Source organism: Myxine glutinosa, chromosome 6 (genome assembly GCF_964187855.1).
Source record: "Myxine glutinosa chromosome 6, kmMyxGlut1.1, whole genome shotgun sequence".
Taxonomy (NCBI): domain Eukaryota; kingdom Metazoa; phylum Chordata; class Myxini; order Myxiniformes; family Myxinidae; genus Myxine; species Myxine glutinosa.
In genome coordinates, this window is record NC_136266.1 from 20,703,615 (window position 1) to 20,718,352 (window position 14,738).

The 14,738-nt window shown below is 45.0% G+C and overlaps 1 protein-coding gene across 1 annotated transcript; it reads left to right on the plus strand.

Annotated features, from left to right (window-relative positions):
* The first annotated feature begins 988 nt into the window (after positions 1 to 988).
* On the plus strand, positions 989 to 11,584 carry LOC144892493 (uncharacterized). The gene is made up of 3 exons (XM_078779456.1): positions 989 to 1,043; positions 1,327 to 1,479; positions 11,364 to 11,584. Exons 2-3 carry the CDS (start codon positions 1,360 to 1,362, stop codon positions 11,556 to 11,558), a joined length of 315 nt encoding a protein of 104 aa, XP_078635582.1. The 5' UTR covers positions 989 to 1,043; positions 1,327 to 1,359; the 3' UTR covers positions 11,559 to 11,584.
* The last annotated feature ends 3,154 nt before the right edge of the window (positions 11,585 to 14,738 follow it).

Here is a 14,738-nt window from a genome sequence, read left to right on the forward strand (position 1 = left end):
AAGTGGCTGTGCATTTCCATCGTCACCGAAACACCATTTCTGCATTGGTGAGACGTTACCAGAACACTAATGACGTTGCCGATGGCCTACGTTCAGGACGTCCACGTGTGACGACGCCAGGACAGATAGATACGGGTGACATCTCCGCAACAGGTTCCAGACTGCAGTGACCACTGCCCAGACCATTCCAGGTCGATCTGCCCACAATAACGGGTGGGCATACCCGTTATTGACTTTGTGTCACTGTCGCTTGACCCCTGCTCCGAACTCGGACTCGTTATGTCATTGTGATGGACGTTACAAATGCAGTTCTACCGTCTTGTTATGGTCTCATAATCCACCTATTAAAGTTTGCATGCAAATGTTACATTGTTGTTATATTTTCCAATTCAGACAGAGTTGTAACAATGAACAGTTTCTTTTTGTGGCTAGTATATATGTATATATATATATATATATATATATATATATATATATATATATATATATATATATATATATATATATATATATATATATATATATATATGTGTGTTTATGTGTAGTGTCGTCTCGTATGGACTATGCAACACAAATATGACTGGTGAGGGTTCTTGTAACTCAGATGGCCACGAAGTTGCCCAGGACGAAGCGTTTAGATGTTTTTGTGGGAAAACTGCCGAATCCTTTAGCGCCGCAAATCACAATGATTGGAATCCCTGATATGACAACAATTCTCGAATGAGATATGATAAGATTACTTTTCATCACATCTCGAGGAACATAATAGATTTATGTTTGTTAAGGAATGAAAGCTTGGAATTGGTAGAAATAAAGCTGTTCCGAGCGTTGCGGTGCACACAGTCTGACCCACACAAAACACACCTCTCCTCCCCCCTTCCCACTCCTCACCCCTCCTTCCCACCACGGAGCGGTATATAGATGTTCAAAGCGCTTCAGTAGAAAGGAACAGCCAGCAGAGAAGTCTCTCAGTGGAGCCAAAGTACACCAAAGGACCCACAGGTGCTCTTCGTGCCGCACAGCAAACGAGATCTGGACCAAAGGTGCGTCTGAGGGTTTCCTTTTGCTCTGATAAACGCCAGGTGAAGTCACAATGTGCTACTGGAAGAGTATCTGTGGGTTTAAAGACTTCTCTTGAGTAAATTCGTTTTTTTAACCCTTGATCATCCATTTCAAAGCCTCGTTTTCATGGTCCCACCCGAGCTCATCATTCTCATTCGATCGCAAGCTCGAAACTCGTACTTTGGGCTTACAGTGTGATATTGATTTTTCTCCTGCGTCGCCCGATGTCCCTTGTCGTTCATGTTGAGACCGTGTGTTCTGCAGATACTCAGTGTGAACCTGTTGAGTGGTAGCACCATGCATTCACAGTTGGCGCCAGTTCTGGTCTTGTCACTACTTGTGGTGTCGGTGCTTGGTGATGGAGGGGAGGCGAGAACCGCTGTGGCTCCTTTCCAGGACTTCGTTCAGCAAGACATGGTACCATTTCAGACACATTCATGCTGCACCTGTGTTCATCCCAAAATTCTTTTTCTATATATATTATAAAAATATATATGTATATGTACACACTATATATATAGTGCATTCAGAAAGTATTCAGACCCCTTCACTTCTTTCACATTTTGTTATGTTGCAGCCTTATGCTGAAATCGTTTAAATTCATTTTTTCCCTCATCAATCTACACTCAATACGCCATAATGACAAAGAGAAAACAGGATTTTAGAAAGTTTTGCAAATTTATGAAAAATAAAAAACTGAAATATCACATTGACATAAATATTCGGACCCTTAACTCAGTACTAAGTCGAAGCACCTTTGGCAGCGATTACAGCCTCGAGTCTTCTTGGGTATGACGCGACAAGTTTTGCACACCTGGATTTGGGGATTTTCTACCATTCTAATCTGCAGATGCTCTCAAGCTCTGTCAGGTTGGATGGGGACCGTTGGTGGATAGCCATTTTCAGGTCTCTCCAGAGATGTTCGATTGGGTTCAAGTCAGGACTCTGGCTGGGTCACTCAAGGACGTTCACAGAGTTGTCCCTAAGCCCCTCCTGCGTTGTCTTGGCTGTGTACTTCGGGTCATTGTCCTGTTGGAAGGTGAACCTTCGGCCCAGTCTGAGGTCCTGTGCGCTCTGTTTCAGGTTTTCATTAAGGATATCGCTGTACTTTGCTCCGTTCATTGTTCCCTCAACCCTGACCAGTCCCCCAATCCCTGCTGCTGAAAAACACCCCCACAGCATGATGTTGCCACGACCATGATTCACTTTTGGGATGGTATTGGGCAGGTAATGAGCGGTGCCTGGTTCCTCCAGACGTTACGCTTAGAATTGAGGCCAAACAGTTCAATCTTGGTTTCATCAGACCACAGAATCTTGTTTCTCACAGTCTGAGAGTCCTTTAGGTACTTTTTTGCAAACTCCAAGTGGGCTTTCACGTGTCTTTTACTGAGGAGAGGCTTCCGTCTGGCCACTCTGCCACTCTGCCCAGATCCGTGGAGTGTTGCAGTGATGGTTGTCCTGCAAGTTTCTCCCATCTCCACACAGGATCTATGGAGCTCAGCCAGAGTGACCATCCGGTTCTTGGTCACCTCTCTTACCAAGGCCCGTCTCCCCCAATTGCTCAGTTTGGCCGGGCAGCCAGCTCTAGGAAGAGTCCTGGTTGTTCCAAACTTCTTCCATTTAAGAATTATTGAGGCCACTGTGCGCTTGGGAACCTTCAATGCAGCAGAATGTTTTTTTTGTATCTGAGCTCATGTCGACACAATCCTGTCTCTGAGCTCTGCAGGCAGTTCCTTCGACCTCATTGCTTGGTTTTTGCTCGGATATGCATTGTCAGCTGTGAGACCTTATTTCGACAGGTGTGTGCCTTTCCAAATCATGTCCAATCAATTGAATTTACCACAGGTGGACTCCAATCAAGGTGTAGAAACGTCTCAAAGATGATCAAGAGAAATGGGAGGCACCTGAGCTAAATTTCAAGCGTCATAGCAAAGGGTATGAATACTCATGTCAATGTGATATTTCAGTTTTTTCTTTTCAATAAATTTGCAAAACGGCGCAATAAAATGTGAAAAAGGTGAAGGGGTCTGAATACTTTCTGCATGCACTGTATATATATATATATAGATGTACAGTCACGTGAAAAAGTAAGTTCCACCCCATGTAAAGTTTTGACTTTTTCAACATATTTCAACATACAGGTATTTGATCTTCATTTCAACAATATTAATAGTTAAAGGTGATATAATATAACAAATATCATGAAACGTTTACATTTTGTAGTCCATTGTATAATTTAAATAAACATAAATGCAAATTTTGCATGTGGAAAAAGAGAAGTACCCCCCTGCATTTATCACTACTTCAAATACCTAAAATTAGAATCAGGTGTACCAGCTCAGGTGCAAATGATTAGAACATCGTCAGAGAGGATCTTGGAGGAACCTGTCTTATTTAAACCTCAGACATTTAGTTTGGTTTGCTCTTTGTTGTTGAAGTGTGCGGCGTCACCATGCCTAGATCAAAAGAGCTTTCTGAGGCCTTCAGAAAGAAGGTTATAGATGCCGACGAGTCTGGGAAGGGATTTAAAAAGATCTACAAATTCGGTTCGGTTGCGAGAGGACGCTGGCGTTGCATATTCGCCGCTTCTCCGACTGGATGGATGTACAGGGTCTGCTTCTACCTTTCTGACCTGACATCTCACACCTGTCCTGCCTTTTCACACCCGCACGTGCCGCGTGTTCTCCGGCTGGATAACGGAATCTGCTTTTGATGGTACGGAATACGGAATTCGAAAGGCCCGCTCCCGTTGATTGTGGCCGTGGCCTTGTTTGCCGGTGGCCTTGTGGCCTTGTTTGCCGCTGTGGTCTTGATTAGCGGCTGCAGTCGTTTGCCGCTGCGTTTGCCGCTGCGTTTGCCGCTTTGCCTCCTCGACCTTGGCCTCGTACTCGTCCCTTCGCTCCTGCCTGGCATGGCTCTGAAGTACTCCGCCGCAAGGCTTCTTCTGCTCAATACCCGCTCCACCCCATCATGCATCTCTGCCATCAAATCAAATGGACTCCTCCGACGACCCAGGTACATTCACCGTGGCTCCGGTCGCAAGTTTGTTTATTTGCAATCAGGTCACTCCATCCCCGTCCTCTGGTCGGCTCAGCGCACTCTCACTCTTCGTCCCAGCGCACCTGGTCACAGCAACCCACACGATCGCACCTCTTGCCTACGAACCCTGGCTAAATCACCTGAATTCATCCCTGCTGTTCAAAACAACATCAAGCTCACCCTGTTCAACACCCGGTCCCTCAACAATAAATGCCTCATCCTGAACGAATACATCCTGGATAACAAACTGGACTTTCTCTGTCTCACCGAAACCTGGCAACAACCTCTGGACTACCACACACTCAACCTCACCACACCCAATGGATATTCCTACGTCAATAAACCACGCTCGGAGGGCCGAGGTGGTGGAATTGCCGTTATCCACCGTCAAGACATCAAGACCAACCTCATCTCCATCTCATCTGCTCCATCATTTGAACACCTGGCTTTAAAACTCTCTGGTCACACGCAGTCAGTCATGGCTGTCGTCTACCGCCCTCCCAAACCACACCCATCATTCCTGTCTGACTTCTCCTACTTTCTGACCCAGCTATGTTCCCTCTCCCCCTCAATCCTCCTCCTTGGTGATTTCAATATCCACATGGACTCCACTGACTCCACAATAACCACTGACTTCACTGATTTACTCACCTGCTTTAACCTCACTCAACATGTCGACTTTCCTACCCATATCCGTGGTCACATTTTGGACCTTGTCTGCTCCACTGGATTAAATTTGCACCATCTCTATGGCTCCGACCTCACCCTCTCTGACCACTTAGCCATCACTCTGACCATCAACATCCCCGCCCCAACACCAAGGCATTATCGCACAATCAACTTCCGTAAGCTAAACGCTCTTTCACCTACCTCATTCTCATCCACCCTCTCTGAAAAAATGTCCACTTCTCCCTTCATTGACCTCCACACCCCTTCCGACCTCACTGACTACTACAACCACACTCTCTCCTCCTGCCTTGACCAGCTTGCGCCTGTAAAAACCAAAACAGTTTCTTTCACCCATTCTGCTCCCTGGTTTACCCCTGAACTCCACCTGATGAAAACTCGTGCTCGCCAACTTGAAAGACTCCGCAATAAAACGGGTCTCACAGTTCACTCCCAAGCCTACAAGGACCACATACAACACTACAAAGATGCCCTCTCCCGCGCCCGCTCTGCCTACTACTCTCAAATTATCCACTCTGGCTCCGGAAACCCAAAAGCACTCTTCTCGACAATAAACAAACTCCTCCGCCCCCTGAACACCACCACCCAGTCATTCACAGTAGACAACTGCATCTCCTTCCTCTCTTTCTTCCAACGCAAAATTGACAACATCTACAACAGCTTGACCACCGCCGCACCCGCTCCCCCTCCAACCACCTGCCCCCCCTTGTCCTGCCATCCCCTGTCTCGGTTCTCCCCAATCTCTCCTACTGACCTCTCTGAACTCCTCATAGGAATGAAAACTGCCACCTGCACTCTTGACCCCATCCCCTCCAGCTTTGTCAAAGCCTCCCTCCCTGCTCTCTCTCCACTTATCATTGCAACAATAAACTCCTCCCTGTCTACAGGCATCGTCCCACCTTCCCTCAAAATTGCTGCTGTTACCCCCATTCTAAAAAAACCTGGTCTAAACCCTGACACCCTAAACAACTTCAGACCCATCTCCAACCTACCCTTTCTGTCAAAAGTTTTGGAACGCGCTGTAGCCACTCAACTCAAACATCATCTCTCTGCCAATAACTTGTATGAAACATTCCAATCCGGATTCCGCTCCAACCACAGTACTGAAACTGCTCTCCTCAAAATCACCAACGACCTTCTCCTCTCCTCTGACGCTGGCAACCTCAACATTCTCGTCCTCCTCGACCTCAGCGCTGCCTTTGACACCATCGATCACACTATCCTCCTCACCCGACTTGAATCCACCTTTAACGTCACCGGCACTGCCCTCTCTTGGATTAAATCATACCTCTCTGACAGATGCCAGTTCATCTCCATCAATAACTGCAAATCCCCCACTGCTCCCCTCCCCCAAGGTGTCCCCCAAGGTTCAGTTCTTGGCCCCCTCCTCTTCATCCTTTACCTGTCCCCGCTCGGTCACTTAATCCGCCGTCATGGTCTCCAATTCCACTGCTTCGCCGATGACATCCAGCTTTTCATCTCCACCAAGTCCGTCTCCACCGACACCCACTCTATCCTGACAAACTGCATCACTGAAATAAAATCCTGGCTTCAAATCAACTTCCTCAAGCTTAACTGTGATAAATCTGAAATAATCATCATTGGCCCAAAAACGCTCACAAAATCCACCCATAACTTTGCCCTCAACATCGACGGTATCCCAGTATCCACCTCCCCTCACATCCGGAATCTTGGCGTCATCTTTGACCAAACCCTTTCCTTCGACAAATACACTAAACAGATCACAAAGTCAGCCTTCTTTCACCTGAAAAACATTGCCCGTCTCCGCTCATCCCTCTCCTCCACGGCTGCAGAAACCCTCATCCACGCCTTCATCACCTCCCGTCTGGACTACTGCAATAGCCTCCTCTATGGTTCACCCTCAAAAATCACCAATAAACTCCAATACATTCAGAACTCCGCTGCCCGTCTACTCACTCATTCCCGGACCCGTGACCACATCACCCCCGTCCTTTACAAGCTTCACTGGCTCCCCATCCCCCAGAGAATCCAGTACAAAATCCTCCTCTTGACATACAAAGCCCTCCATAACCTGGCCCCATCCTACCTGGCTGACCTCCTCTCCAGACACACTCCCACCCGCAACCTCCGCTCTGCTGGTACCAACCTCCTGACCCCCTCCATCCGGACCAAATTCAGATCCTGGGGGGACAGGGCCTTCTCCATCGCTGCTCCCACCCTCTGGAACTCACTACCTCACACCATCAGAGACTCCTCCTCACTCACCACATTCAAAACATCACTAAAGACCCACCTGTTCAACGCTGCATTCAACATTCAACCCACAGCATTTAACCCCTGACTATCTCTTCTCCTTCTCCCTCCTTTTGCTTTAAATATTTCCCTATTGATTCTTGTCTTGTCTTTTTGATTCTTGTCTTATATATATGCCGTATATCGCTGCTGTTTGTTTTCTTGATTCTTGTCTTTTTGCAATTGTTGTTTTCATGTATTGTTATGCATTATGTTTTCCACTCTGTCAAAGCGCCTTTGGGCTTCTGGAAAAGCGCTATACAAAATAAATGAATTATTATTACAAACAATTTGAAATCAATCATTCCACTGTCCGGAAGATCATCTACAAGTGGAGAAGATTCCAAACAACTGCCAACTTGTTCAGGCCAGGCCACCCCAGCAAGTTCAGCCCGAGAGCAGACCGCAAGATGCTGAATGAAGTCTCTAAGAACCCCAGAATGTCATCACGGACCTACAGGTAGCTCTCGCCACTGTTGATGTCAAAGTGCCCGAGTCTACCATTAGAAAGAGGCTGCACAAATTTGATCTACATGGGAGGTGTGCCAGGAGGAAACCTTTGCTGTCCAGAAAGAACATCAGGGCAAAACTAAAGTTTGCAAATGAACACCTCGGCAAAGACCAGCACTTCTGGAACAATGTGCTCTGCACAGATGAGTCAAAGGTAGAGCTATTTGGCCACAGGACCAGAAGACATGTTTGGCGAAAACCAAAGACCTCATTTGACCACAAGAACCTGATACCAACTGTAAAGCACGGTGGTGGAAATATTATGGTTTGGGGCAGCTTTGCTGCATCAGGGCCTGGGAAGCTCACCATCATAAAATCCACTATGAATTCTTCATTGTACCAGAGGGTGCTTGAGGATAATGTGAGGCCATCTGTCGGAATGTTGAAGCTCAACCGAAGGTGGACCTTGCAACATGACAATGACCCTAAACATACCAGTAAATCCACCAAGGAATGGCTGAAAAGAAAGAAATGGAGGGTTCTGGAATGGCCAAGTCAAAGCCCGGATCTAAATCCCATTGAGATGTTGTGGGGGGATTTGAAACGAGCTGTGCATGCAAGAAACCCCTCAAACATCGCACAGCTGAAAGAATTCTGCATGGAGGAGTGGGCAAAAATTTCTCCCAGTCGATGTCAGAGACTGGTAGACAGTTATAAGGAACGCCTACTTGAGGTTGTTTCTGCCAAAGGGGCAATCCCACCTATTGGAGCCAAGGGTGTACTTACTTTTTCCACATGCGAAATTTGCATTTATGTTAATTTAAATTATACAATTGACTACAAAATGTAAATGTTTCATGATATTTGTTATATTATATCACCTTTATCTATCAATATTGTTGAAATGAAGATCAAATAGCTGTATGTTGAAATATGTTGAAAAAGCAAAGCTTTACATGGGGTGAACTTACTTTTTCACGTGACTGTATATATATATAAAGTGAACTTACTATACCATATAAATATATATATACCATATAAATGGTAGGTTGCCCTTCGTGTCTGAAGATGCAATCTCCCTGGTGAATAAGTTTATTGTGCAGGATCTGCTGCCCAGATAGTAACCACACTCTAAAAGGGCAAGCGGGGTAAAGTGGTGTCGAATAACCTTTAAGAAGACCAGCCGACTTCCTACCCACAGTCCAGGCAGGAATTTGTAATTTGTTCTCGGTGCTGGCGATATCTCACCGACGTTTCCTCAGGGACATCATCGAATTCGTCCACCACCTAATGCTAACCACACATAATACGTTGCCGCGTCGGCTGGCATGCGAAACACCAGGATGAGAGTTTATAGCTGGGCCGACATTTGAACCCAGGCTAGACGCTCACTGGCGAGACAATATAAATACTCCTGTTCAAAAGGTAACATCGCTACTACCACTACTATAAATTTAACCCTTAAATTTTTTTCACCTGCTCATGGGGTTGGCAGAGAAACGGTTTTGGCCAAGGTCTTTCACGAACCAGTGATCCAGGTCTGACCTCGATTTGGACAGGAATTTGTAATTTGTTCAGGGTGCCGGAGATAACTCGTCCACTATTTGCAAAGGACATCAAGTGACCAGTGCTGATTGGTGTATCATCCGGCTGAACGTGCAAGTGGAGACACCACACTTTGTGATGCAACTCCTTGCCTGATAACATCCAATCAGGTCAGGAATCAAACGCAGGTGATATAGCGCAAAGGTAAGTGCGCCACCTCTTTACTATCGTGTACGGATTGGAGATTTGATCAGTATGCAAGCACAACTTGGCCTATTCTTTTTTTTAAAGGTACTATGGGCAGGGTCCATCTGTAACATCCGCAGGTGTATGTGAGCAAATGGGATATTTGAAGAAACATCCTCTAAATGATGGAGCACTCGATGATGCGACGCCCTTCCTGCGAAATACCAGGTTGACTGCAAACAATCGGATGAGCAATCGAACCAAACTCGAAAAACTTTGAGCTGTGCTGTCATCACATTGGACCGTACATAAGCGCAGTGTCGTCATTTAGGCAGAAGTGCGTACGTGCGGCGTACGCATGTGTCCGCATTTTTAAAATTCATTTTCTCAGCAAGTGTTGGTCCAATGGGCACAAAATTTTCACCATAGCAGCACCAGCTCCTGTATAAAAAATTAATGATAATTATGACGTCAAAAGATCACGTGGCACGGATGCCATCTTGGAAAAACTTTGCACCTCTTTCTACGAAACCGCTCAATAGAAAAATTGAAACGGCTCATTGTCAAGTACTCCCCATGAGGAATAAGAAATGTTAATGACAATGTAATCGGTACCTCCAATATGACGTCATAATTTGGGAAGTACAACGCTTGATCCAATCAGTAAGAAATTTTTATTTTCTCTGCAACGGTTAGTCCAATGCACACACAATTTTCACCATACGAGCGCCTCCTCCTGTATACATTTTTAAAATGATAATTATGACGTCATAGGTCAGGTTGTGCAGGCGCAATCTTGGAAAAACGAAAAAACGTTGCACCAACTCCGAAACCACTCCATGGAAAAATTTAAACATAGTGCATTGTCAAGTAATCCCCAGAGGGAATAAGGTATGTTAATGATGATGTCATTGGTGTTTTTATTATGATGTAATAATTGAGAAGTACAACGCTTGATCCGATCAGTACAATTTTTTTTCTCTGCAAATGTTAGTCCAATGGACACAAAATTTTCACCATAGCAGCACCTCCTCTTGTAGAATTTTAGGGATTATGACGTCATAGGTCACGTGGTACAGGCGCCATCTTGGAAAAACTTTGCACCTCTATATCTCCGAAATCGCTACATGGAAAAATTTGAAACATGGCTTATTGTCAAGTACTCCCCATGGGGAATAAGATATGTTATTGATAGTGTCATGGTATTTATAGAGTACTTGTCGAATTACGACGTCATAATTCGACAAGAACTCTGAATACCATCGAGTTACCTAAGCCACCAAAGGTGGATGTAGCTTATGTTTTCACCCCTGGCTGTCCCTTTGTGAACAAAATATCTCAAAAAGTTGTGGATGGATTCGGACGAAATTTGGCAGAGATGTATCGTATGTGACAAGGACGAAATTCTAAGATTTTGGTGAAGATTCGGATTCGGATTCTACTAGCCGGATCTTATTCGGATCCGGCTACTAGAATTTTTAAAAGTGATTCTTCACCATTGGGAGACAGGGCCAAAAACGATACAAAGCAGAATATCTCAAAAAGTTATGGATGGATTTGGACGAAACGTGTTGGAGAGGTTGTGTGTGTGACAAGGAAGAATCGATTCAATTTTGGTGAAGATCCGGATCCAGCTAGTAGAATTTTTAAACTGATTCTTCACCATTGAGTGATATGGCCAACAACGAGGGGTAGATCAGGGTATGAAAGACTGGACCTATGGCGATTCCAATGATTGATTTTGATTCAATGTGATTTTTCTGGTCTACTCTAAGATACAAAACGTAAACTGTTCATCAGGCGGAGGTATGCTCTCTACTGAGTGCCGTTCTAGTTTACTTCATTTTCCACCTTCGTTTTGATAAATATCCAACTTGTTTTTCATCAGGTGAGAGCTGTCTTATCTCGATACACTTTTTCAAGGATTTTCATGTATTTTTCAATGATTATAAATTTCAACTGACTCCCCTACAACCTCCACACCTCTCCCATAACCTTCCCCCTTTCCTTTTCAAAACCCCAAATATACCTCTGTATTAGAATTAAAAGAAGCATTTGGCATTTTATATATCAAGCTGCAATCAATCCTTCTTGCTGGCCCTCGACCTTCTTGTATCCAGACTGGGCGAGCCCTGTTGGAGGCCTTGAGGAGTGTGTGGAAACGAAGCCAGCAAAGGAAACCTCACCCCAATCAGTTTATGGCTCTTATGGGTAAACGTACAGTGGGTGAGGAACTCACCACAAAGGCACCACACTTTCACCCACAGACCCCTCTGCAGACTTTACTCGAGCTATCGGAAGAGTACAAAACATGAATGAGATCGCTGCTTCTTACTTTGAAAGTGCGCTGGAAGAAAGCAAGGGGGGGGGGGGGGGTGTTGGGTAAGATCAGGAGGGAAGGAGGGTGGTGGGGTAGGGATTACTAATTTTATTATTTTATTATTTCCCTTCCTCATGTAAAATTATAATGTACTATGTTCCAGAAATGTCTTACCGTCAATTCGGTAAAAGATAGAATTAAAAAAATTAATAAAGGTATGGTATGTTAAAAAGACATCTTCCACTCACCAAATAATTTGCAGCAATAATCAGAAGACTCAACAGTAGGCCACATCCTCTTCAGAGTCTCCCCACCAATCTTATTATTCTTCATGAGCAGAGAAAGTGTTTTACATTGTTTTTACCTGCGACCTCTACAAGAGCTTTGTGTTGCTGCTGTTGTTGAATAGCCCCAGACAGTTCTCTCAAACAAGCCCACGGTGCGGAGACAGCCAATCGATCTTGCAGGAGCGACCCAGAGATCTTTCACATCCAGGATGGTGTACCTTTGCTAAGTCAGAGAGAGAGCGAGCGAGAGAAAGAACAGAAACAAGTAGGGAAAGGGCCGGCCCATCAGGACTGATTGGCACTCTGACCGTGACCGTGCTGCCCTGATGAATCCGAGCAGCAGGGAAGAATGGGGAAGATTTTCCCCTTGCGGGATACACCCACTGTGAAGAGGTGTCCCCGATAGTTGTCATTGTTCTTGTTGGGGGTCTATTTTTGAAATGTGCATCCATTGGTCAGACAGTTGCTGGACCACACCCACAGCTGTTGCTTGACTCCACCCACCATAGCACCAAGACAAAATTATATGACTGCCATCTTGGTTTTCTGGTCGGCCAAATACATTCGGCCTGTAGGTCTCTGCTGATTACACAATGCCTGGGTTTGGTACGTCAGATTTCCATTGGCGTTGTTTGGGTCGAGTGTTATTGACGAGGGACCGCCTTTAGAGGCCATTTTTCCCCACACAGCAGGGGTTGGCCTTTTTTTGGGCACCTTGGTCCCCTTTTTGAAGCAATGTTTTATGGCCGGATGCCATTCCTGCCACCAATCCTGTTAGTCACCTCTTGCGACACGCAGGGAATTACCAGTGAACTGGTACTCAATTTGCTGACCTCGGAAGGATGACAGGCCGAGTCAGCCCCCTGTCATTAATTCAGCGATCGACCGGGATTCGAACCCAGGATCCTAGGATCCCAAGCCGGCACCCTAATCGCTAAGCCAACACCAGGCTTCGAGTGTTATTGACGAAGAGGGACCCAATTTTTTTTTAATCATATGTCGAATAATAGAAAGATTTAACTAGATTTCCGGGCACTCGGTAGAGCGCATACCTTCGCCGCAGCTACTGTTCTGTACTTGGCATGGGAGTGTATGCGATGTGAAACTTTATGTGAAATGCGATCGATTTTTAAAAATCAGAATTTGAGCAAATCTGTTTCATTCGTCTGTTAATATGCCTCCCCGATTGACAAATCTGCAATTTGAATTTCATTTGAGGTTGAAATGATTGCGGGAGATCGCGTTATAGTGATGACGTCTTGGATGGACATCCTCTTCTTCAGTCGCTCATAACTTTGAGTGAAATACGATCGAGTTAAAAATAGTCAGAATTTGAGCAAATCTGTTTCATTCGTTTGTTAATATGCCTCATCTCTTGACAAATCTGCAATTATAATTTTTTTTGAGGTTGAAATGATCGCGGGAGATTGCGTTATAGTGATGACGTCCTGGATGGACATCTTCTTCTTCAGTCGCTCATAACTTTGAGTGAAATACGATCGAGTTAAAAATAGTCAGAATTTGAGAAAATCTGTTTCATTCGTTTGTTAATATGCCTCATCTATTGTCAAATCTGCAATTATAATTTTTTTTGAGGTTGAAATGATCGCGGGAGATCGCGTTATAGTGATGACGTCCTGGATGGACATCTTCTTCTTCAGTCGCTCATAACTTTGAGTGAAATACGATCGAGTTAAAAATAGTCAGAATTTGAGCAAATCTGTTTCCCAAAATCTAATCAAATGTGTCCCGTATAATAACCAATCATCCCACCAAATTTCATGCAATTCGGTTGAATACTTTTTGAGTTATGCGATTAACATACACACACACAGACATACAAATAAATACACAGCGATCAAAACATAACCTTCCGCTTTTGCGAAGGTAATTAAGCCCGTCTGAACGCACAGTACGTCAGAATGCACAATACGTCAGAATGCACAATAAGTCAGAATTCAGGTTGATCAAGCATTAGGTTACACAAATTACTTTAAAAAATGGTGTAATGTAATTTTTGAATGACCCGATATGAGGATTAAGGAATCCGTGACCGTGTTACAAATCAGCTCGTTCTGATGTAACAGTGGGGAGAGTGACGTGGATAAGAGACATCGAGTTAATATTTTAATAGCGCAATAAATGTGTTTTCCAATCGACCTAATACAGGATTTTGTCGCAGCTTGTGATCACAGTGCGGTCATTCTTGTTTATTATGAGGCAGAGTTGTAAAATACACCACTTTCAAAATGACATAATCCACCCCAGAATGCTCAGTGTGCATGTACAAAAACCTCTAGAAATGGTGGTGTTCAAGGCACCATAAAGTATATCGTGTGTGCAAAATAAGGATTGTTACCTAAAATTGCTCACAAAGCTTCTAAAATAAGTATCTGAGAGAAAGGGCTGTGCTGCTCTGCACAATGAATAACTTGCAGAACTTTCTCAGCTCGCCAAATGGGAGCTGCTCGAACTGCAAACTCCCAACCATGTCGGCTGGTGCAAGGTCCAAGTGGACGGGCGATTGCCACACAAACCCCCCCCCCCCCCCCCCCCAACGTATAAAACCACATTTCCAAGCTGGCCTCCAAAGCCAGTCGTCGACTGGGCATTTCCGTCGTGCGAAGTCCTTCCTTGGCACACCTGAGCTCCTCACCACACACAAGGCTTTCATCCGCAGCTCAATGGAATACTGTTCCCCCCTCTGGGCTGGTGCTCCTGCCTCACACCTAGCTCGGCTTCACGCTGTTGAAACCAAAGCTTTCAGAATCATTGGAATCTCCTGCGATGAAGCTAACTCCGAGGGCCTTTCACTCACTCATCGCAGGCAGGTTGGTGGTCTTTCTGTCTTCTACCGACTCCTCTCCGGCCTTGCTCCCCCAGCTCTG